This window comes from Ananas comosus, linkage group 1 (assembly GCF_001540865.1).
Source record: "Ananas comosus cultivar F153 linkage group 1, ASM154086v1, whole genome shotgun sequence".
Classification (NCBI taxonomy): Eukaryota; Viridiplantae; Streptophyta; class Magnoliopsida; order Poales; family Bromeliaceae; genus Ananas; species Ananas comosus.
The window spans coordinates 2,126,460-2,150,949 of record NC_033621.1 but is presented as its reverse complement, the minus strand read 5'-3'; the positions used below and the strand labels follow the sequence as shown (position 1 = coordinate 2,150,949).

General features: G+C 36.7%; 4 protein-coding genes and 1 non-coding gene across 6 annotated transcripts; 3 read left to right on the top strand and 2 right to left on the bottom strand.

Moving 5' to 3' along the window:
* LOC109708260 (UDP-arabinopyranose mutase 1) lies at positions 849-5,012 on the top strand. Its single transcript, XM_020229937.1, has 4 exons — positions 849-1,272; positions 3,016-3,266; positions 3,594-3,762; positions 4,412-5,012. The coding sequence occupies exons 1-4, from the start codon at positions 946-948 to the stop codon at positions 4,754-4,756; spliced, it is 1,092 nt and encodes a 363-aa protein (XP_020085526.1). The 5' UTR covers positions 849-945; the 3' UTR covers positions 4,757-5,012.
* Positions 6,647-6,718, bottom strand: TRNAD-GUC. Its single transcript has one exon. It is a non-coding gene; the product is annotated as a tRNA-Asp (tRNA).
* On the bottom strand, positions 7,281-10,206 carry LOC109708279 (uncharacterized protein At4g14342). Its single transcript, XM_020229952.1, has 4 exons — positions 10,079-10,206; positions 8,607-8,692; positions 8,402-8,525; positions 7,281-7,686 (listed from the first exon to the last, which is right to left on the bottom strand). The coding sequence occupies exons 1-4, from the start codon at positions 10,082-10,084 to the stop codon at positions 7,639-7,641; spliced, it is 264 nt and encodes an 87-aa protein (XP_020085541.1). The 5' UTR covers positions 10,085-10,206; the 3' UTR covers positions 7,281-7,638.
* Positions 10,441-13,636, top strand: LOC109708273. The gene is made up of 3 exons (XM_020229943.1): positions 10,441-10,671; positions 12,594-12,847; positions 13,316-13,636. Exons 1-2 carry the CDS (start codon positions 10,553-10,555, stop codon positions 12,811-12,813), a joined length of 339 nt encoding a protein of 112 aa, XP_020085532.1. The 5' UTR covers positions 10,441-10,552; the 3' UTR covers positions 12,814-12,847; positions 13,316-13,636.
* On the top strand, positions 18,343-24,490 carry LOC109708203 (truncated transcription factor CAULIFLOWER A-like). 2 transcript variants are annotated; one of them, XR_002215706.1, is made up of 10 exons: positions 18,343-18,647; positions 20,081-20,159; positions 20,240-20,304; positions 20,401-20,500; positions 20,680-20,721; positions 21,408-21,446; positions 21,549-21,688; positions 21,952-22,090; positions 23,524-23,865; positions 24,167-24,490. XR_002215706.1 is itself a non-coding variant. In XM_020229884.1 (8 exons), exons 1-8 carry the CDS (start codon positions 18,463-18,465, stop codon positions 22,058-22,060), a joined length of 759 nt encoding a protein of 252 aa, XP_020085473.1. In that variant the 5' UTR covers positions 18,343-18,462; the 3' UTR covers positions 22,061-22,516. The 2 variants fall into 2 exon arrangements, 1 of the variants encoding a protein (XP_020085473.1); XM_020229884.1 differs by lacking the exons at positions 23,524-23,865; positions 24,167-24,490 and having other exon boundaries at positions 21,952-22,516.

Genomic DNA, 24,490 nt, shown 5'->3' with positions numbered 1-24,490 from the left:
GGATCCGGTCACCTACCCGGTGATATTAATAACCAACACAAAATTTTTCGTACATTTATAATTTTTCAAAATATTTTTTTTCTGTAGATATCTATATCTATTATATATATAAAAACAAATAGAAATTGACAGTAAAATAAATTTTTGTAAATCTTGTATAGAAAAAATTCCGAGGATTCACTACTTTCACTATTTATACATATCACTGTAATTAAACGATCAATCACTCAATGCCTAGAAATTTTTTTTTTAAAATAATTTCAAATACAACTCCGATTTTTTATTTTAATATTCTATAATTTAAAGTGTATCAATTTAGTAAGCTATTATTTTATTTTTCTCTTTTTACTATCCTCTCCATTAATTCTTTTTTATTAAATCAGTGATAAAGTTTAAATTAAAATGTACTAAAGTGAATATTCGATAAATTTAGTCGGGGTATCTAAAGTTTTTTTGTATATAGTTTAACAAAATACTAACGGAGAAGTTGACGAAAAGAAAAAAAATTATATAATACTAAATTGATATATTTTAAATCACAGAGTACTAAAATAAGAAAATATGAAATCACAAAAGTGGTATTTGAAGTTTATATTTTTTTTCATATACATATTTTTTACGTACTAGGGTTCCTAAAGTGCATATAACACAATAATAAGTTTTTAATATATATTTTTTCCCTTGTGAAAGCCCTTTGTATTGCGTCTAGACCGGGGAACCGAGAGCCGGCCTAATTTCCGGACCGGAAACATGGACCGGGTCAATACGACCCCACCCGACCGGGTCTCACGTGACGTCACGTGCCGATCTCCTCTTTATATGTTCGGATCCTCTCCCTCCCCTCTTCGTCGCCTCTCTCTCTCTCTCTCGATCTCTTCGTCCTCTCCATCTCTCTCTCTCTCTCTCTGAAACCCTAGGGCCGATCCCTCGTCGCCGCGCGCGTCAATGGCGACCGGATCAGGGGTTCCGATCACTCCCCTGCTCAAGGAGGAGCTCGACATCGTGATCCCGACGATCCGGAACCTGGATTTCCTGGAGATGTGGAGGCCGTTCTTCCAACCCTACCACCTCATCATCGTCCAAGATGGGGACCCCACGAGGACCATCAAGGTGCCCGAGGGGTTCGACTACGAGCTCTACAACCGCAACGACATCAACCGTATCCTCGGCCCCAAGGCCTCGTGCATCTCCTTCAAGGACTCCGCGTGCCGATGCTTCGGATACATGGTCTCCAAGAAGAAGTACATCTATACGATCGACGATGACTGCTTCGTGAGTCGGATCTCAGCCTCTTTCTCCTCCCCCATTCCTCTTAACTGGTTCGATTTCGGAGCTTTTATGGTTTCGCTTGGTGTTTTGATGATTGAGTTTTGTTTTTGGGTGGGGAAGAGCGTGGCGGGGATTGCGTAAAGGTGGGATTTTTTTTTTCCAGTTTTTTCAGGGTTTTTGGATTGGTGTTTTGATGTTTAAGTTTTGGTTTTGGGGAAGACGTAAAGATCGGATTTTTCCCTGTTACTTCGATGTTTTTGGTACTTTTTTACTTAATCTGGGAAAAATAAACTTGGTCTTTGATTGACTTTATGTTGTGAAAGGGATTTATTATTACGATGATGTTGCAAAATTATTCTTTTTTCATAATTTCGGTATTCTATAGTTGCAGCTCTTTTCGTACTATATTAAGGTTTTAGTTTGAGTTCAATTTAGTTCCTATCATCAACTCTTCTTCCTTCCTGAAGAGGCTGTTACACTGTTGCTTTTGATCTATTATTGTAGCATGTTAATTGAAAGATCCACTCTACTTTATTGATGGTTGGGACCATCTCTTTGATCTCTTCATTAGCAATTTTTTTCCCTCGTTGGGAACTTTAGAGGATTATGGATAGGCTTTAGTTTCTAAACCAAGTGCCCTGTGTGTTACTTTTGGTTTAATTTACAATTATTTTTATCCTGATCTTTGGTGCTAATATGACTTAGTTGGATTAATTTATGTTGCACTTGTTGGTTATTTTGCTGTATTAACGCATTTTTTGGCTTGATAAGTTTATGCCAGAGGATTATTTAATCTTCCAGTGATGATCTGTTATGATATAACCATTGCTTATATAGTCGACTCTCCATGCCTTCAGATCCATTATTGAGCAAGGAAAATCGTAATAAGAGTTAGCAGCTTAGCATCGAGTTGATCTTTCATCCTTGTTTATAAAATTTTTGTGCTACTCAGCTGTTTTACTAAAAAATTACTTAGCAGATCTTCCTGTTGGTCTTTTGTGAACTGTTGCCAGATCCGCTTCATTAGGTTTGCATCGCATGGTTCTTATATTTTAAAAGGGTTCAACACCACTCCAATCTTAAACAATGCTCCAATGTCTACAATGTACTTAATCCTTTAAATGCTTATGCCTATTGAAGCATTCCTTACTCTTATCTTTTTAATTTTTTTTTTCTTTTTTTTATTGTTAACAGGATAGTGCTGTAATCATCAGAACCTTTGTTCTATCTTTATGAAACTTGCAATCATTTTTACCTGCATAATTAGTGGCTACCATTTTCCGGCGGGATCTGTGGAGTTATGTGGGTCATGTCTGTCCACTACGCAATTTATTAGAGTGCTTCTATTGGCTACAAGAATGATTGCACTGTTGTTGACTAGGGATGCAAAAAGATCTGTGAACTGGTGTCATGAAAAAGAAGAGAACAACAATAGGAAGTGGACTGATAGTTGTGCTTTTTTTTCTCTTTATTAATAGATGAGTAACAGACATGTTTTATGCTTATTTTATCATTTTGATCTCCAAACAACTTGATGCATGGTCAGTGTTAGTTTATTATGCCTCCATTTTGTGATCTACAAAGTAAAGTTCCTCATTCCTCATTGGCAAAGCGGTGGGCACATGTAATCCGTTGATCTGCATGTATTTACTTAATTGGTGTTAGTATGTAAGAATTCAAGCTCTCTTCTTCAAATTACAGTGAAATCGTTTTACTAAACAAAGCCCTTTCTCTTTTTATGTATAGGTTGCCAAAGAACCATCTGGCAAGGACATCAATGCGCTCGAGCAGCACATAAAGAATCTTCTCAGCCCTTCTACTCCCTTCTTCTTTAATACTCTGTATGATCCTTACCGTGAGGGAGCAGATTTCGTTCGTGGCTACCCTTTTAGCCTTCGCGAGGGTGTCACTACTGCTGTTTCTCATGGCCTTTGGCTCAATATCCCGGACTATGATGCCCCAACACAGCTTGTCAAGCCCCGTGAGAGAAATACCAGGTAGCTACTTGAACACTAGAGTAAAATGTTTAGCTATTCCTTTCAATTTCGCTGACAAGCGATGTGATCCGTGGGCAAATGTTGGTAATTTTAGTTTACGGACTACCTATGTATTTTACCTGAAGCATTATGTATTTGCGCACTGTCCTCTCTCGTTTTTCTCAGAAGAGATATTTGCATTATAAAACAGCAGGTAAGAAATATTAATGATAAAGCCCAGGATAGGCTGAGATTATTCAATTCAAAATTTTATTAGGTCGACAATTTAGACTTTTCTTTAATTAGTTGCTTGCTTGGCTCATCTAACTAAATTCTTTTGGATGTCAGGTATGTTGATGCAGTACTCACAATTCCAAAGGGTACCTTGTTTCCAATGTGTGGGATGAATCTCGCATTCAACCGTGAGCTAATCGGCCCTGCCATGTACTTTGGACTTATGGGTGATGGCCAGCCTATTGGCCGTTACGATGATATGTGGGCTGGTTGGTGCATGAAGGTAAATCATTCTTCTTCTTTTGTCTTGATCTGTTTCAATACTTAGGAAGCAAAAAATTCAAGCACCCTTTTTTGGATTGTTAAGCTTCAAGAGGGAATTTGGTCGTTTGATTCAGTTCACACGTTATGTGAGTGTTCCTCCCGAGTTTGACTTCCACCAGATTGGTCTAGCACTTAAAGGGAACGACTATATTCCAATCAGTTCAAATTACACGTGTCGAGCCCATGAATGAAGGAGAGTGTTTCATAATTAGCATAAAAGTATTAAAGCACCTTTGTCCAACTACGTGTGTTTGGTTTCTAAATCGCTTCTCTACTACTAACAAGTTTCGGCTATCAAATGGTTGGGAGCTTTTTCTATAGCAAGAAGCCAAAATGAGATCTAGGGCTGAGAAGCAGAAGCTCCAACTGGAATTTTCCGATTCTGATGCAGTAGGGAGCTGTTTAGGATGTTAAAGGAAAAAACTATGCGCGCTTGTTCGAGTAGCTCTACTTAAACAGCAGTTTGGGAGAAGTTCCAGCCAAAACCAAACAGGCCTTAAATGTTCCTTTGTCATCCACTTGTAGAAGTACTTTTCTTCTTTGGTAATCGGGTATTTGCTCCGATGAATACATAAGCTCTCCTCACATCTTATCCGTTGATTGTGTAGGTGATCTGCGACCACTTAGGTCTAGGAGTAAAGACCGGCCTGCCCTACATCTGGCACAGCAAGGCGAGCAACCCGTTCGTAAACCTTAAAAAGGAGTACAACGGCATCTTCTGGCAAGAAGAGCTCATCCCCTTCTTCCAATCCGCGAACCTACCGAAGGAGTGCAACACCGTGCAAAAGTGCTACATCGAGCTCTCGAAGCAGGTTAAGGCTAAGCTCGGAAAAGTCGACCCGTACTTCGACAAGCTTGCCGACGCCATGGTCATGTGGATCGAAGCTTGGGACGAGCTTAATCCATCCAAAGAAGCCGCCGACGCTGCTAACGGCCCTAAGAAGGAGAAGTAGAGTTGGAGAAGGGGGAATAGTGTAGGTTTATAAGTTATGCGCCATTCATATACAAACTTACATTGTTCTTTTTTGGGCACATTTGTGTTGGAGAACTAAAGCTTATTTAGAGATGTAGCTTTATTTGTAATATCACTCTCTCTGTGTAATTTCTCTGGGTTTCTATGTGGAGACTCAGGGTATTCTTTTGCTATGGGACAAATGGGATGTTTACTTGGTATGAAATTAGAATAAGATTCATAGTGTGGTTTTGAAATGATGAAGTGTGATTTTTTTGTTTTTGCAGTTTGCTCCCAACTTTTAAATTCCATCAAAATCAGAAGCTCTTCATTTATTTAATTTTCAATTTTAAAGTAGAGGAGAGCATAGTTTTAGTTTGGTGCCCAACTTTTTAACTCAGTTTTCATATGGGTTTGGTTGGAGAGTATCTGCTGCAACTTCCATGATGTCTAATTTTCAGGGCCACCAAAATGAACTAAAAAAAAAAAAAAAAAAAAAAAAAAAAAAAAAAAAAAAAAAAGTTGGAGCATACAATTCACTAGGGTTTGTTTGGTTTCTCCAAAAATTGAAGGAAATTATTTTGTGAAGGAAAAATGGTTTATGAAAAACATTTTTTCTATAGTTTTTTTTTTTTTTTTGATACAAAATTGTTAAAATTTAAAAAGGACTTCTTCATGATATCTGTAAAAGGGCTTTTCAGAAATATTATTTTTTCTGTTAACCAAACAAACTGAAAATAACTTTTCAGTCATAAAACTATTTTCTGAAAATTTTTTCAGGAAATCTAACACCCCCTTAATTTTTGGTCCCTACACAGACAAGTCTCGTAAAATTCAAAATCTTTTGTGCAAAATTTAGCATATTGCTTCAAATGACTGCTTGATTTTTGAGAGGTTCCATCATGTGTTTGCCCCCAGATAATTTTTTTAAAAAAAAACCTTCTCAAGAAATTGTAATTTGTATCCGTTTTAAGAAATAGGATAAATTTCATATAGATCCCTGCAAAGATATGAAGTAGCAAATACATTCCTTCAAAATTTAAGTTACCAAATTTATCCATTTAAAAATTCTCTGGTTTACAAATATATTTCTTCCAAAATTATGATTCATTAATAAATGTCTTGTTGTTAGATTTTTAACGATGTTTTGCCCTTACAAATTTGTCGTTGCAAAAAGTTTTTTTTTACCGACCGTCCGTCTCTAGAGCAAGTGGCAAAAGGCTTGGTGGTTAGTACTCGAGAACCAAGTCCGAATCCCAGTTGATTCACATTTCCAGCTAAGTTTATTTCTAAATGAAATAAACGAAGCGGGTAGCGTGCTACCTATCTCTCTCTCAAAAAAAAAAAAAGTTTTTTTTCTCTCTCCTCGTCTTTGCCGCGGCATGTGCGGCGTATCTTATTTTTGCCGCGATCGATGGCTCCGCCTTCGATGTAACCGTTGCAGTAAGTCTCGCTGTAGTTATGGATAAAGAGAAGAGAGTGAAAAAAAATGACACAACTCAATTTTAAAATACAAAGTATATAAAGGAGGGGTAAAATGGTTATTTTACCCCTTAGTTAATTGTGATTAGTTTTTTTTTAACTTATAATTATCTAAATTTGGGTAACAGAATGATATATTTGCAGATTGAAAGACTTTTGAAGGAATATATTTGATAATATAAGTTTTGTAATGATATATTTGCTATTTGATGCTTTTATAAGAAGCTATATCCAATTATTCCTAAGAAATAAAATTGTGGCACGAAAAATGTAATTTAAAAAAATGTGATACAAAAAGTTCAAAAAATCTAAAAATTTGGTGCAAAAAATTGGTAGAAAAATTTTAAAGAATTAGGAAAAACATCAAAAAAATTTGGTACAAAAAAACTTAAAAATTAAAATAAAAATACGCCGTTGCCGGGGATCGAACCCGGGTCACCCGCGTGACAGGCGGGAATACTCACCACTATACTACAACGACTTTGTTATGATCATTAAATGCAGTTTTAAATATTAATAATAATAGAAAATTTTCAATTCTCCATTAGTTACTGGTAATTTTCCACAGTACAAATGTCTTCAATTAAGATCATTGGACCAATTTATTCTTTAATCATTGAAATTTCTAATTTATGTAGTATGACACCAATAAATGCCTTGATTTGCTAGTTCTGAAATAGCTTTTTATCACGACGAATTCCGTGGCGAGAAGCTCGAATAAGCTTCAGCACCACAAAAGCCAAAAGCTGCATTTGAAGCTATTGCTCCTGCTACAATGGGAGAATATCAGGAAGATCTCGACAAAACAAAAGTTTATAATGCTTTGACAAAAAGTTCCTACTCAAATAGCACTTCTGAAGAAGCTTCAACCAAGCCAAATCAGACAGGAAAACCATTCGTCGACAAGGAGTAAAGCAAAGCACTAACAATAGTACCATAAAACCACATGAATGGAAACACTTCTCAGTAAATATTAGCATGCCCTCGGAAATGAGGCTCCAATCAAATGGACTAAAAAAGCACATACCCCACATAGTAATTGTAATATAAATTTCCATCAAACTCTCCTTCTATCAGATCAAATTTGGTTTTAATATCAATAATAGTATGCGCCTCGAGGACCTCGAGTTGATGTTTCTCATACTGTTTTGCTTTAGATAAGTAGCTCAACACATTCTTGACACAAAATAAAAAATAAACATGTTGTGTTAAGTTTAGAACACACGCTCGCGCAATCCTCTCAATAACAGCTCTGAAAGGAAAAAGGTAGAAGAAGAAAGAAAAGATCATCAAGTGGCTGATAGGCAATCTTTTTGCTCTTCACTTTCTTTGTGACGGGAAGCGGCCGACTACAGGAAGAGGACCAACACGGACAAGCTTGAAATTGAAACTACGAGCACCTCAATCTTCATCCCGCTGTGGAGGAAGACCACACGGCAACAACATTTTCTGAAAGACGACACCAAATCAAAAGGAAGAACATGAAAAATGTAAGATGGCATGCCGCTTGCTTCATTGTGAGGATTATTTTACTCTGCTGTTTTACTTCATTCGTCAGGAGAGAAATATCGCCACCATCAGAAGTATTTTGAATTGATGTAGAATGTTAATCGAAGTACTAATCAAATTTTTTATTTGACCCATTAACATCTGTAAGATTATCATGAATCACTAGGTTCAATTCACCTTACACTTTAGGCCATTCTAAAATCAACAATTCAAGGTACTTGTATGTGGCCAGCATAATTTTTTTACGGTTTAGATTTTTATTGTATAAATAAGGTGTATCATTCATCGCAAAATGATGGAATGGCAATAAGGAATGGCAAATCTAACTAAAAGCATGTTATTGAACACCTTTTACACTACTTTCATCATGTTCAATATACGCAGCACCATTTAGGGCAGCAAAATAAGCTCATAGCTCATTATGGGCTCATGATTGGGTCAAAACATGATAACACGAAAAAATATTTCTATCTTGACAAAATGAAAATTAGGACTTCTGATTGTGATCTTAACAATGTGGAATTAACTAGTTAGTATACTTCAAACTTCACAGATTAGCCAATGCAGAGACGTAGTAGTAAGATCAATAGTTTCCATAATACGGCCCAACAGTAAAAAGATATAGAAAAAGAATGGGGAAAATAGTCGAAGATACCTGCATGAAATTGTAGCGCTCTCGCCCAATTGATTCATTTTCCGCTATAGCAAAGTATGCTAACATGGGATAGTGACCAATATAGGATGCATAGCTGTCCCGCTGGATGTTTACTGCCCATTCACTTAACGCCAAAAGCAAATAAAAAATTATAATAAGATCATTCAAAATCAGTTATAACATATTTATGGACCTGGTGACTTACAATCTAGACAAGTCCGCATGCCCTGTTCCAACATACTTGGCTTGCAGATGCTCAAGCTGAGAGTTAATGTTAAATCTGTCGCTGGCCTGAGTACATAAATAGAGTTACCACAGTTAGAAAGCAACACAACTAAAATAAAGCAAAAAAAAGTTAAAAAAAAATATATAAACAACCAAAACTTCAATACAAGAAAAATTAAATTAAGAAAAGGAGAACTCCAAAAGATCTAATAAAACCTAACAGTTGATTTATATTGTCTCCACATGTCTTTGCAACAGGAAATACATAATATAAACCATCTTGTTGATTACAATTACTCCAAATATGAACCCTAATTTACAATCCTAGTAACATGGTTTTCGCTATGGTAGGCTGTTGGAAGTTGCTTCTAGATCGCCGAAATACAGGAAGTCCAATTTACCACTCATACTTGGAAGAATCGTTAACGGGATTTTTACAAAGAATCAGTAAGAACTTTTTATTGGACTACTTGAGAAAGAAAGAGAGAGATACGTTAGTAAGAGCAAACTTTTGTGATCCAAAGGAAAATTTTGTCGAAACTGCTTCCCTCCTCCGATCTAAAACAGCTTCATCCGCACCCCTCTTCCTCTTCAAATCCCCCTCCCTCGTCACATTTCCAAAATGATGCTTTTGGCCACCACACTACCAAACCAAGCGTAAGTGCGGCAAGGATAATTTTCATGTGGACTCGTCCGAACCGTGAAGAGACTAAATACTCTTATCCCATGTATTTACTTCTCGGCAACTTAATTCCGATTAGGAGGCAAATGAAACAACTACCCACAACCAGATCTTAATAGATAAATATTGAAAAAGAGTTCCACTCATGTCCCCTACCAAGGCTTTTAGATGATGCTATTCTCGATAAACAAAAGATTCAGAGAATAAGAAATTCCTTCTACCATTAATCATATATTTCCATTAACAGTTCGAAGCAGAAAAAATTCTTCAACTTCCAATCCAACATTTTTTTTAAACAATTTTTTTCTGTTTTTTACCACAGAGCTTTGAAAACCTAAAAAATAATCTATATACTAAGAAGTCCAAACAGAATTGCGCCATATTGAGGATAAAGTACGCTGATGATTCACTTTACCCTACCATAGATCACACACAACGCAACAATTTGTAAAAATTCGAACTTTAGGGTTTAAGAGAGCGCGTTAATACCACATAAATCAAAAAAAAAAAAAAAAAAGTCGAGACCTTTATCTAGGGTTTCACAATCTACTGGATGATGCATCAAAATAACCTAAGAATTAAACTTTTAAAACATAGTTTACCATCGTGATGCTCGCACCTAAACGAGTATCAAAGATCTTAAAGGTTAAAAAAAATTAAAAAAATTTAAAAAAAATGTGAAACGCGGCCTAGGGTTTTGGAATCTACTGGTTCCCGTTAATTCAAAACAAATATTAGGGAAAAAAAAGGGAAAAAAATGGATCGATTACCTGCATGATGCTCGATCAATTGGAAAAGCGCTTCTGCGGCGAAACCGCGCTATGCCCTAATAAAAATAGCGGATCGAGAAAAGCTCTATATGAACATTGCTATTTAGTCCCTGTGCTTTCTAAATATTGCGAGCCAGTCCCTGTACTTTTCGAGCGCTCCGCGCACACTCTCGGCTCATCCGCTCGGGGAAACATTGCTCCGTGCACCCAGAGTACAACTTCATCGGTGAACCGCCCAACCATCCACCCTCCATCACTCACCGAACGGTCACGATTCTCAGTCTACAACGTGATGATGAGCGGCGCACAGGAGTACGGACGCACCGAGTCCAGCTAATAAACTCCCCGCACCTCTCCCGTCCACTCATTCATTCACACAAAAATCACCCACCGCGTTCGCCACCGTTCTCATCGTGCTCCGGAGCAGGAAACCAAATTTTGCGATTCGGCCCCTCCGTTTTTACATTATTTGCGATGGAGGGCCTCCCCCTCACGGAGAGCGAGATCGCCGGGTTCGGCGTCGGGGCTCTGCTGCTCTGCGCCACCGTCGCCGCCCCGAAAGTCGACGCCTTCATCGCCGCCTCGCAGAGGAGGTATACACATCACTCATAAATATCTTCTAGTTCAACGTTCGCGCCGAGTGTTTTTCATGTCGAAAATAATTTTCAGTTGAACTGAAATTTCTGTTAAAAAAAAAAAAAAATTTGTACAAAATTTTAAGCTATAATTTTCTCTTTTTTAAAAAAATTTCACACTTGGCGTATAAGAGAATGAAAAAAAGAAAAATTGCACCAGTTACTTTTTTATTATTATTATTATTTTTTTTGTAATTGACTTTGGCACTGCCGAGAGTGAAATCAATTACAAAGGTTTGAAAAAATAGAGTTACTGACGAATTTAATTTACGGCGAGTCAAATAGCAGAATTAGATTCCTCTACTTATGGTGAGACAAAGGGGCTTCCAAAACCGACACTTGCTAAAGCAAGTGGCAAAAGATTTAGTAGTTGGTATTCGAGATCCAAGTTCAAATCCTAGTTGATTCACATTTCTAGTTAAGTTTATTTCTAAATGAAATAAACGAAGCGGGTAGCGTACTATCTATCTTTTAAAAAAAAAAATGGGCTTCCAAAATGAGAGGCATTTAAATTGGCTCGCAAAATGGGATGCTTTACAAATTGCGGAATAGCAAAGTGAAACTTGTAGGCTAGTAATATACTGCACTATTTTTCTTGGGCTGTAAGAGTTTTTCAGGTTGAAAATGACTTTCAATTGAACTGAAGTTCAGGTAAAAGAAATATTTTCCCACCGCAGCTTGTTTGATACGAAGTCAATAATTTTGAAGCCATAATTCTTTTACTTTTTTATTTGCGTTGAAAAAAGTTACAACAGTGATATTTTTATTATTTTTTCTATCTCTTTCTTAATTAACTTCGGCACTACCTAGGTCGAAGTTAACTACGGCATTTTGAAAAGTAGAGTTACAGATGAATCTAGTGCATGGCGAACGGAACAACGAAAGTGGTTATTTACGGCCAAAGATAATTCTCCTTTCTCTACTTTGGAAGGTGAAAATTATAAGCTAGTAATATGCTTCATTTATCGACCTATGTATTATTTTCCCTTTTTATTTATCGGTGGGTTCCTAAGATAAAACAAAATGTATGGGTGATACTTTTCAAACCGCAGAGTAGTAAATGCGTTGAACCACGGAAGGGCTCTACGAAATTCTCCCTTAAACTATTACATTTTTGTTCCCATAGTTGATTAGTGTTAGTTAACCTATAATTTTTACCTTTATTTTTTAGAGATTTACAATCTAGGGTTTACCTAGAATGACATGAGAAATAAATTAAAAAAATATTTTAAAAATTCAAAATATAGCCATAAAAGTATGCGCATAAACGATACTTATTTCAGGGTAAAACTGCTACTTTTATGAGGAAGACTCAACCTTAACCGGTTAACTGACGGAGAAGGATTAGGATAATTTTATAAATTCTGGAAGTTTTGAACCGCAAACCCACAATTTTTCTCTGATAATAGTACCTTCATTCATGGTATTGAATCGTTCCGTCACTCGGTTGTTAGATTCTATTTAATTTTCCTTACTGTACATTCACAGATTTGCTTACTATTTGACTCTTTAGCATAGTGTTTCTTGATTCAGGCCACGTGTAAAACGCTTTTCTCGAATGTGAAAGCATACGACGCAGATTGGAGTCGGGTTTTAATTTGAGTCAAAGTTGATTCATGTTATGTTCTTTTTTTTTTTCAGAATTGAATCTACGAAGTCGATGAGTTTGTTTACATGATAAAAGTGTGTCAGAAGAGTTTGGGCACTGCATTGCCAACTGAGATTTAGTCCTTCAATGGAAGAAGTAATATATACGCTAATACAGATCATTAAAACATATGTTTTATAAAGCTTTTGTGTATGTTTGGTGTTAGATTTTCATTTAATTCTCTCCAGATACATACCCAGGTATTTGAATATCAAGTTGGTTTCTGTTGCAGGTCTCTGGGTATGTGTAAGAGATGCGGCGATCTTAGGATGATAGCATGCTCCGAATGCAGAGGAGTGGGCTCCATCAAGAAAGGAGGACCTCTTGTGAGAATTTTGGATGATTTTTACGAATCTCTCGGAGAAGGAAGCTCCCCGACCCAGTTGATAGCTTGCACGAAATGTCGTTCTAAGGGCCGAACTGTATGCCCCGAATGCTCGAAGCTTCGATGAGGCGCTTAATATTGCAAAAAGTCCTCAACTCAAGGTCCCCTTCTCATATTTGATTAAATGATACTGTAACTTGTATCTGTGCAATGTAGCATGTTCACTGAAATCTGGGGGAGAAAAAATAGTAGAAAAACTACTTTTCCCGGTAACCAAATGGATGGAAAATTCTTTTCCTGCCGGAAAACTGTTTTCTCAGATACTTTCTGGAGAACCAAACACCCCTTAGAGATTCAATTGCATAGTTTTGTTTGTGTGCATAACTTTTCGGTCATATTGCTATATAACTGCGATTCGTAAACTGCAGTCTCTGTGTGAACTGGAAGATGTTAAATTGAACACTTTTGTTTGTCTCTAAGAAATCAGTTGTGATGAATGTAGGATTGTTTGATTGTTTTATGGAAGTTAGTGGTGATTCGACACGTAAAGTGTCGCAATTACAGTACCAGATTTGTCTCCTATGCACGTGTTATGTGCCAATAACTTTTTAACTTATATGCTTCCACAGATCATCTCCATTATACTTGGATCACCGACAGTGTCAGCTCCTTCTCTGGAGCAGCAGAAGGGCCAGGGTCCAGTATTGCTGTTTGCGTCAGCTCTGTCGAATACATTACGATATATTGCATAATTAGAGTAAAACTTATGATCAGTCAGTTAATCACAGCAAATTTGTTCTGACGAACTGTTAAGCGGATCGAATCTGGCTTGGATGCAATGTTTTGGTGATCTATTCTGTACTAGTTATAATATTGTTTTGTTTGGCCGTCGCAACAAGTTATGTGATGATAACTTACGCAATGCAAATATTTTCCCTTTGTGATCAAAATTGAAGTGCTTTTTATATCATACTAGCCATCTAATGCAAAGGACTTGTGATATAAAACTAAACTATTTTAGAGAGATTTAAAGCAATCATAATTAGTCATGTCTAACAGGTTGCAGAAATTTTGTATAGCTTCTTAAACTGTTGCACTCCGTTTGGCTCGGGTATAAAGGGGGGGATAAGGGGGATATCCCCCCCTTTATACCCAAACANTCTCTCTCTCTCTCAGACCCTCATCCAGTCAGGAAGTCACCCTAGCTCACATTTCTTATAATTATTTTATATTTTGAACTATTGGACATGTTGCATCAAATTGTAGATAATGTTCTATAAAAATTAAACTATTGATTATATAATATCGAGAATTTCAATTGGCTCGTTTAGAGCTCGAGCTTGGCTCGACTCGAAATTAGGCTCGCTCGAGCTCGGCTCGAATTAATTTCAAGCCGAGCTTGAGCCTAGATTTAGGCTCGAAATTAATTTCAAGCCGAATTTGAGTTGACATAAGCTCGCTCGAGCTCGGCTCGTTTCCACCCCTACTCTTTGGGTGTATAATTAAGAAATTTTTTATATATATAATAAAGGAAACAGCAAGAGGTGGGCCCAAAAATGTGAACACTTCCAAAAGGAAACAAACATTCGTGCAATGTACCGTTATTGCAGATTGAATGAATATATGTTAGGTAAATATGTCTTTTGTGGAAACCATCTAATAATGGAGGTGAAGGATATATATATATACATATATAGAATTTGACTGAAAATAGAACAAAGTTATTGATGGTATTAGATTTTCGACTTTTTGATGAAAAAAATGTGCGATTAAGATGATAGTGGTCTCTGATTAGATTAATAGTGGTCTTTTATAATTGAGAAGATAGTTGGTTGAATAGTATGATCTAACGATTAGAAATGATGAAAGAGATGAATCTAACGACAGAAAATTCGATAGCACCAAGCGCTCAGTACTATTGATAGTATCCGGCTGGGCTCTTGTAAATGTTATATATACATTGTTATTCTGTAAATTTATTTACACTTTATTATATTTAACATGCATTTTTTTAACCGAGTTTTTGCAGTATGCTATTTTAGTATTGCTATTTGAAAAAACACTAATCAATTAATAATATTTCTTAACTAAAAAGCTCACAACACTCAAATTATTCGTAAATAAAATATATAAACTATTAGTTGGTTTTTGGTTTTGAATTGAAAGGATAAGTTGGATATAAATCATCCAACCCTTGGCTATAATTTTTTTAAAAAAAAATTAGAAAAGAATATAAACCTTTTATATATTCTTGCAATTATATTGCAATTGTAGCATCATGAAGATTCAACATAGTGCGTAGTTCGATATATTTGAATTTAAATGCTATAGTTCAAACTACACAAAAAGCCTTAACCGCCACGGTTGAAATTATACCCTCCCCTATCACCTCTGAAATAATTTTTTTTCCTTTTATACTGAGGCTAACGTCATCACCTAACATATAAATAAATAAAATTTGTATTTATACCTTTCTTATAGTTACATCACTTTCTACTACATTTAGAATCTTTTTGGTTGTATGTAATTATAATCGCATTACAGTTATAACTACGTACAAATCCAAATTCAATATTTGATTCAATTCGTTTGAATTTAACCACAACAGTAGAAACTGCGCCCAAATTCGCCGCAGTCCTAACTACAACGGCTGGGAAAGCTAACTTAATTTAAATAATAGGTAAGTTTACATCCATAATTATTTTTTAAATAAAAATAATTTTCCTCCTTCTATGTTAAAGATAATCTCACCACCGGATATAAAAATTGATAAAATTTTACGAACATACTACTCAACTCCGTGCAACCAAATAAACTAAAATATGTTCTGCTGCCTCATCCATCCAAACAAAATATATGTTATTAATATTATATATTATATTTTTAATCACATCAAACTGAAATGACATGTAATCAAACAAAGATGCATGCATCTGTAATTACATCCAGCCGCTCTAGACCTAAATTCGAAAAGTTAAAACCCTAGGGCTGTTGTGTAACTAATAAAAGAGAAACGAAACGAGCGGGTGGAGGTGGGTCCCAAGAGAAGGACTAAGGAATATCACGGGTGCACGCACCAGCCGCAGCCACTCCCCCCAAATCCCCGAAAATGTCTTTTCAGCTAGAGTTGCTTTATATCCTAAAAACAACAACATTCAATTAAAGAGCAATGCTACTTCTGTAACTCAAAATAGATTGCAATCCTACCAATCTTATGTCAAAAAAAAGTTTATTTTCTTAGCCGCCGTTTAGTTCGGAGTTAAGTAAAATCTTATTATTTCAAGAATAGAGTTAAGTTCTGGAGTTAAAGTGGGGTTAGAGTAATTTTGTGTTTGATTGAGAATTGAGTTTAGTCCAGATATAGATAAAATAGTGTTTGGTTGAAGTACGTGAGATAAAAAAATAGTGAATAAAATAGTGTTTTGTTTGGTTGGAGTAGTGGGGTGGGACGGGATTAGCTAACCTCATCCCAAATGGGCTATCTCGGGATTTCCCATTTAGGGTGGGGTTAGCTAACTCCACCTCTCAAATTGGATATTTGGAAATAACTTTGGGATTAAGAGGTTATTCCACCCTTAACCCCGAACCAAACGGTGCCTAAGGGATAGACTATTTTTAATTAGGACAGGTGACAAAAAATTTAATAGTTGGTGCCTGAAGTTTCAAATTCGAATTCTAGTTGATTTATATTTCTAACTAAGTTTATTTCGAAATGAACTAAATGAAGCGGATAGCATGCTACTTATCTCGTAAAAGGAAAAGAAAGTCTCAAGGGATAGTAAAATCTAAAATTTTTAAACTGGATCTTATAGAAATTACTATTCATTTTTGGTTATAGAATTAGTATTTCTCTTCCATAAAATGCCTTTCTTGAAAAAAATAAATTGGTCTAATATTTTCGATCCTAAAATCAAAAAAATAAATTTTAAACGTCAAAAAATAAATTATAATTTTTGAATAGAGATAAAAATAATACATGATACTAAATTGAAACTTCTTAACAATTTGTAGTTGGAGAACTCTCAACTAAAGTTTTTTTTTTATATTCAGTGCAGTGTATATGTCTATATTACAATAGTAAGGATTCTTCCCCAAATCCCCCAGGCAATAACAACTATCAGGACCTTCCATCCAACCAGAATATGCACCACCTCACCCTCCACACCTGCAGCTCTGGTCCTAAATTTGAGAAGTTGAAACCCTGTTCTCTAACCGAGAGAAGCGAAAAGGGTGAAAAAGTTCTATAATACATCCGTTATATTCGCGACGTGGCATTTTCAATAAGGGTGTCAACGAGTCGAATATGAGCAAGCTGAGACTGGCTCGTGTTCGACTCATTTGATATGACTCGTTGAAGTATCGAGTCGAAAAAATTCAGCTCGTTAATAATCGAGCCGTACACAAGTTGGCCAATGAATAATAAGTTAAATAGATTAGATTGAATATGCATAAAAAATAAATTTATACAATTTTATCCATTAGAATTTGATCTAATAGTTGAAACTTTACATATAAATGAGTCTTTTTATAATTGAACTCGGTTTTTTTTTTACTAAAAATCAAATAATAAAAATATATATATTATATAATTATATATATATATAATTAAATAAATTATATAAATATAAAAAATATATTTCTGAGCTGTTATCGGACCGAATACGAGCGAGTTGCACCTAACTTGTGTTCGGTTCGTTTACTAAATGAGCGATTCGATCTCGAACTCATTTCGAGCCAAAAACAAACGGATTCGTGAATAATGAGTTGGATTGCCACCCTTAGTTTTCATCAATTAAACGGTTCTGTTTAAATTTATTCGTTCCCATCGTAATTATAAAAAAATATTTTTATTATATCGATCAACTTGTTAGTGATGATGTGGTGTACTGTGACACAGTAGAGTTTCCACTTTCTCGGACGAGTGGGTCCAAGGCAAAGACTAAGAATACCACAGGTGCATGCACCAGCCGCAGCCACTCCCCCCGCATCCCCAAAAACGTCTTTTCAGCGAGAGTTGCTTTATATTGTAAAAACAACAACATTCGATTAAAGAGCAATGCTATTTTTTTAGCTAAAAATGTGAATCAACTAGGATTCGAATCTGGATCTCGGGTATCAATCATCAAGCTCTTTGCCACTTGCTCTAGAGACAGTTGGTGAGCAATGCTACTTCTGTTATATGTTTTTAGAAGAAAGATATATATAATCCATCTGTTATTGATGATATGGTGTAAGTGTGATACAGTAAGCTTACTTAGACAGGTGGGTACGAGACAAAGATTAAGAATATCATGGGTGCATGCACCAGCCGCAGCCACTCCACCCCAAATCCCCAAAAATGTCTTTTCAGCTACAGTTGCTTTATATCGTAAAAAACAACCATTCATTCAATATTTAAGAGCAATGCTAGCTCAGTTGTTCTCATATTCAGTCAGTGTATGTGTCTGTATTACACTAGTAAGGATTCTTCCCCGAATCCGAGGCAATAACGACTACCCGGGCCATCCACCCAACCAGAATCCGCCACGTCAGCCACAAAACCCCACGGACCAATCGGGATTCGACAACGCACAGTCGAAAACCGCCCCGGTTTGTCGAAACCGCTTTTCCCCTCGCCCGATCGAAAACCGCTTCAACCCCTCACAAGCCACACCCCCGCTCTTCAAAAACCCCCCCCACACCCCCTCCCCCCACCCCTCGTCGCATTTCCAAATCGAGTTAGGGTTTCCCTTCCCAGGAAGGAGAGGAGGAAAGGAATTAGGGTTAGGGTTGCGCCATGGGGAGGGGGCCGGTGCAGTTGAAGAGGATCGAGAACAAGATCAACCGCCAGGTCACGTTCTCGAAGCGCCGCAGCGGCTTGCTGAAGAAGGCGCACGAGATCTCCGTGCTCTGCGACGCCGAGGTCGCGCTCATCGTCTTCTCCACCAAGGGCAAGCTCTACGAGTACTCCACCGACACCTCGTACGTTGCAAATTCAATATTATTTTCTTTCCTCCCGCTTAGCCATACGGCCTGCATAACGTAGGCGATGCGAATCAACATGAGATTACATATATTAATTTGCGAGAGCATCGCAAATCGATATGTGTATCTAACATGTTCAAACTGGTCCGCTTTCGAGAGTGGAGTGAGTTACAAGGCTAACAATATATATTACACGTAAAAGATGCTCGGTGCTTTAAAATTCTCGAAAATGATTAGCAGATGCATTGGTGTGGTACTGATTGGGACTTTTTAATGGCTTCAAAAGGAGAATATTACTATAGAGTAGCTAGTGCTAGTGTTTTTTTGTTTTTTTTTTTAAGTAAAAGATGAGTAAATAATCCTCAACCGGCGTGTTAAAGCGTGATGTCGTATCGTAGGGCTTGTTAGGCTTTGCGACATGTCATAGTTTAATGCTATAACAGCATATTCTGTCGCGAAGCGAATTGATATTGTAAATACTAAAATATTGCGACGATAGTTTGGTTTTGAGCAATTTGGACCGAGCGTTTCGAAGAGGTTCGGGCCGCCTTCGAATTACTAATATTATCGGAGTAGCTAGCTACACTTTATAGATAGTACAATCGCGGAGCGTTTATTATAGAGGACCACTTGATTGCGCATTCCAATTTCAATCTTAGCGTGACGCGAAGAATTCCGAGAACACTTGCAACAGCTCGGCGGACGAATCTTCGTACCTCCGTAATTTAGTATATATGCATGTGTTTTCGGAAGCAGCTTGCGCATGTGTGAGGCGTTGGAAATGTTCAAGATAATATAAGGGTAAGCTTAACTAGTAGTTTTTGTCACGCTCCGCGACCGCCATTTTGGTCTGTTCGGACGCGCGCACAGATCGCTGAATGGACAAAGTTTTTCTTATCCGCCCAAGGCTCCACAAAACAAATAGATCGAATTTTCACTCAAGAAATACAGCACAACAAAGTTTTGCACGAGGGCATATTACAAGAGCGAGAATGTAAACTTAACTATTACAATACTTGATCATATATATTTTATATATACTTTGCCATACATATATAATACATGAATGATTCCTCCAAAATAAGTGTTGTAATAGTTAAGTTTACTTTCTCGCTCTTGTGATATGCCCTCGTGCAAAATTTTGTTGTGCTGTATTTCCTAAGTGGAAATTCGATGTACTTGTTTTGTGGAGCTTTGGACGGATAGGGAAAACTCTTTTCATTCGGCAATTTGTGCGCGCACCTGAATCGATCAAAGTGGCGGTCGCGGGGCGTGACAGTATTAGTAAGCTAGATTTAACCCTTTCAACTTTCTGATCTGGATAGTAACATTAGAGGCTTAGATATATTTGAACAAAAACAAAAAAAGCATTTTAGCAAACCATAGAACAATGTACTGTAATCTGTGTTGTTTGTTTTTGTTTTCGACAGTATGGAGAGGATTCTTGATCGCTACGAGCGCTATGCTTACGCAGAGAAAGCCCTCTCAGAAGGATATCCCGAATCGCAGGTAGTCGACCTTAAGTCCTCACGTTACGCATTTCTAAGATTGCTTGAACAAACATAAAACCAGTGGAACTTCGTGCGTAGGGAAGCTGGTGTGAGGACTATGGGAAGCTAAAGTCGAAAGTCGAATCGTTACAGAAAAAGCAAAGGTACGGCGAAGTGGCAGACAAATCCATGCAGTACTACAAGTTTCACAAGGTTAATTGCGGCATGATTTTGCTTTGCCCTCTCTATTGTTAATTTAGGAATCTCATGGGCGAACAACTCGATTCCTTAACGCTGAAAGAACTTCAACAACTGGAGCAACAACTTGATACTGCTTTGAGACACATAAGATCAAGAAAGGTGAATCTGACATGATCTGAATTTTTGTGATTTGATTGCGAAATGTTACCTACTAATAGCAATTAATGTATTCGCAATTCTGAATAGTTTGTTTTTTATGTACGCACATTTGGTGAATTATATTTTTGCATGTTAATTATGTTGCTAATTAATGCTAGTTTTCTTGCATTCTCTTGCAGAATCAGCTTCTGTTCGATTCAATTTCCGAGCTACAAAAGAAGGTTAAGGCGCCAAATTTCTCATATAACTTTCGTATATATGACTATGATTGTGTTTGCATCTTATATTTGGACACATGCAGTTGATAAAGAACAGAATGACACTATGATAAATTTCGGTGCATCTTTCGATATATTGTTGCGGCAAAATAGATGCTCTGACATTAAAACAGTTATTACAACCTTATTGAATATGTCACCTAATTAATATTATATCAGTAAGTCGATTTAGTTATTAATTATATTGCTAATGATAAGGCACAGTTGCTTGCTAAGTAGTAATTAAGCAGCTGCTTAGGGGGTGTTTGGATTGGCCTAAAACAAATTTATCAAAATTGTATGTAAAAATAAATATTGCATAACTAATATTTAATTATATAATATAAAACTAAATTATTATTTTAATTATATTATTAATTATAGTTTTCTTATATTAAAATATTAAATTTAACTTTTTAGAGACAAAAGTAAGAAAGTACTATTTATTTTTTTTTCCTGTACAAATCAAGCAGCTATCGTCCGAAAAATTATTTTCCTTTTCATACAAACCAAACGTCAAAGAGCTGTAAAATTACTTTAATTTCCACCTAAAGCACTTTCCGTGGAAAAGAGTTTTCCATAATTTCATGTGGAAATGGCTAAACCGCTTTTAAGAACCATATATCTAACATAATCGATTCGATGCGCAGGAGAAGTCATTGCAGGAGCAAAACAATGCTCTGGAGAAGGTAACTCAATAGCTTTCTTATAATTTTCATCAAAAAAGTCGCGCGGTGGCTGATACTAACGTTTCGCTCGCGGTGTGTTTCCTTAACTTCGTGGAACAACAGCTCATGGAGAAAGACGCAGCCGACGCCGACGCCAACGCTCTGACCCAACATCTGCAGTGGGAGCAGCAAAATCAGCCGCTGACGAGCCCCTCGCCTCTCCCGTTCGTGTTTACCGACGCTTTGCCGAATTCAAACACCGGGTAAACTCGCTCGTGAGAGTTTTGCATATATGCATCAAAACTTAGGATTAATGGCATTTTATTGGATCGAAAATCGGACGGTAGGCAAAGTTTTACCATGTCCAAGTTATTCACCATCTTCGAATACGTAGTGCTCGATTATGCGCGAAGCTTACTCAAGTTTTTTGCGCGATGTATTCATTCGCATACATGTTACATGTTTGAACATAACGAAAAATTTATGTACCATTACAGTAAATCGAATTTCTTATCCGTAAGTGCAGCACATATCAACAAAGCGACACATCATGCGAGCCCGGATCTGCCGAGCCCCTCATCAACACAAACAGCAAAACTCTCCCTCCATGGATGCTTCGACTTGCGAATGTATAGATTGAGATCGAACCTGCTTTCCGATAAACGGTAAAGTTCATTATATATATCATCAGGTGGATCTATTTATAGTACATTTATAATGGTTCGATACGCCATGTTCGAGCTATATGCGAAAGCTAATTAGATCTCCTGTGTATTTTGTTATATTTTCCCATCCACACATACATATATATATATATATATATAGTTCTATGGATGGGGGCTGTAACGTTTGATGGGATTTTGATTGTATCTATATATATATATATATATATATATATATATAAAAGCCATCAAATAATGTTGGTTGTATACATACGCTGTAGTAGTAGTAGTTGTTGGTGCTTCTTGCGATATATTGATGTGGAAATATACATAGGCTAAGGCCACATATGTACATGCGAATGATGTACGTACTTATTAGCATATATGCATGTACAAAAATATATATAAAGAGAGTACGTGTTATAATCATGTCCATATAGATATAGTTGAAGAGTGCATATATAATTAAATGTTGCGTCAGCATAATATTTTTTTTCACTTTTAGGTGCGCGAAAATTTCTTTTTATTTTGTTGGGAGTTCGAAATATTGTTGGAGAGACATGTAGTTTCGAAAATTATGTAGTTTACTAAAATATTATTCTATTATTTGACGAAATGTTTTATAAAAAAGTTTGTAATTAATAGTCTTAGATTAAATAGTAAAATTAAAACTTTTAAAGTTCATATATCTATTTTAAGAGCATTGCTAAAGTATATAATTAAACCAAAATATCTGCGGTTTATATATTTAAGATTTATATATTTTAACCTACTTTATTTAGTTGTACATGTTGGGACTTTAGATATGATCTATGAGTTGAGATAAAGTGCTATATATTAATAGTGCAAGCTCCTTTACGTGCTACCGACTAGTTTTTAATGGTGGAGCCTGAGTTAAGGACCGACTTTGTTAATTATGATTTAGGTTATTTTTACATTTTAAAAACTTAACTTTTTGTGATTTTAGAAAATTGTTTTTTGGTTCATAGATCAACTTGTCATAAAATAAATGATCAAAATTGGACAACCTTTTAAAAATGGAAAATAGGATTTTGAAATTCAAGATCTTGTTCTAGATAGTCAAAAAAAAAAAAAATCAACAAAAAATTCAACCGATTTAGATTAATCTACACCGCCAAAATTCAACCCATATATGGGCTTGTTAAAATTATTACTTTTGAGGCTGCTTGCTCACTAACATCCCTTTTTGACAGATAGAAGAGAAAGGAAAAGAACGTTAAGAGAAAAATGCCAATTTGCATAAAAATATATAAGTTTTGAGCTTTTGTAAAACTAGGCCGTTTTTTTTTATTTTACAGATTCGGATCGGATTTTTAACAAACAGACCAAAATACTCTTATTCCTTTCTTTGTCTTCTTTTTTTCGCTTTGTTCTTTTTTCTCTCCGACCCTCATCACCTTCTTCTGCCTCCGCAGCCCTCGGCGACGGTTACAAGAGCAACGCCGCATTCTTTTCCTCCATCTCCTTCTTCGTCGCTGCTGACAGCCCTCGGCGACAATAACGAGGACGGTGCCGCCTTCTCTGTCTCCGCCTCCGCCTCTGCCGATGCCGATGCCGGAGAAGAACTCAAAGCAGGCCCGGGTGAGGGAGGAGCCAACAGAGGCGATGAGGTCGTTTCCATGTTTTGGGGCTCAGGTGCCGCGTGCAAGGCAAAAAGGCTCACGTTGATGAGGATGGGGTTGGAGGAGAAGGGGGAGAAAGGGGTCAAGGGAAGAGGAAGAAGAAGAAAATGATGAGGCGATGAGCATCGGAAAATAGTACAATTTTTTCTAAAATAGTATAATTTTTGTCGAAAGAATACAACTTTTATTTCAAAAAATACATTTTTCATCTCAAAAAGTGTAACGTTTATATTAAATAGTACAATTTTCTTATAAAACAGTATAATTTTTTTTAACAGTGCAATTGCCATCTTTTTTTTCATTTTTCTTTGATTCTTAGAATTTTCGGTAATAGTAACGATATATAATGATCTTTTAAAGAGAATATATATATATATTTTTTTTACTTTTTATTCTTGGTTTTTTCTATCCTTTGCATTAATTGTTCGTTTCTTAGATATGGACGCGTCTTTTTTCCTCACCCTCACGGGGGGCGAGCACCTCATCGACAACGACCTCATCGCCTCGTTCGTTCCACCCTCACCCGGGCCCACTTCGAGTTCTCCTTCTCCTTCTTCGGTGCCAGCGGAGGTGGAGGCGGAGGCGGTGGCGGAAGAGGCGGCACCGCCCTTGTTACTGTCGCCGAGGGGCGCCGGCGCCAGTGGAGAAGAAAATGGAGGAAAAGGAGATGGCGCCGCCCTCGTTACCGTCGCCGGGGCCGCGGAGGTGGTGGAGGAAGCGATGAGGATCGGAGAGAAAANACGAAGGAAAAAAAAAAGAA

Bases quoted from the DNA above. Each gene is read 5' to 3' on its own strand.
- LOC109708203 (XM_020229884.1), top strand. From the start codon at position 18,463: ATGGGGAGGGGGCCGGTGCAGTTGAAGAGGATCGAGAACAAGATCAAC. The intron at 20,501-20,679 runs GTGAATCTGACA...ATTCTCTTGCAG, and splicing joins GACACATAAGATCAAGAAAG to AATCAGCTTCTGTTCGATTC. The intron at 21,447-21,548 runs GTAACTCAATAG...GTGGAACAACAG, and splicing joins AAAACAATGCTCTGGAGAAG to CTCATGGAGAAAGACGCAGC.
- LOC109708260 (XM_020229937.1), top strand. From the start codon at position 946: ATGGCGACCGGATCAGGGGTTCCGATCACTCCCCTGCTCAAGGAGGAG. The intron at 3,267-3,593 runs GTAGCTACTTGA...TTTGGATGTCAG, and splicing joins CCCCGTGAGAGAAATACCAG to GTATGTTGATGCAGTACTCA. The intron at 3,763-4,411 runs GTAAATCATTCT...TTGATTGTGTAG, and splicing joins GGGCTGGTTGGTGCATGAAG to GTGATCTGCGACCACTTAGG.
- LOC109708273 (XM_020229943.1), top strand. From the start codon at position 10,553: ATGGAGGGCCTCCCCCTCACGGAGAGCGAGATCGCCGGGTTCGGCGTC. The intron at 10,672-12,593 runs GTATACACATCA...TTTCTGTTGCAG, and splicing joins ATCGCCGCCTCGCAGAGGAG to GTCTCTGGGTATGTGTAAGA.
- LOC109708279 (XM_020229952.1), bottom strand. The intron at 8,526-8,606 runs GTAAGTCACCAG...TTTGGCGTTAAG, and splicing joins CATGCGGACTTGTCTAGATT to TGAATGGGCAGTAAACATCC. The intron at 7,687-8,401 runs GTATCTTCGACT...GTCGTCTTTCAG, and splicing joins AGCGCTACAATTTCATGCAG to AAAATGTTGTTGCCGTGTGG.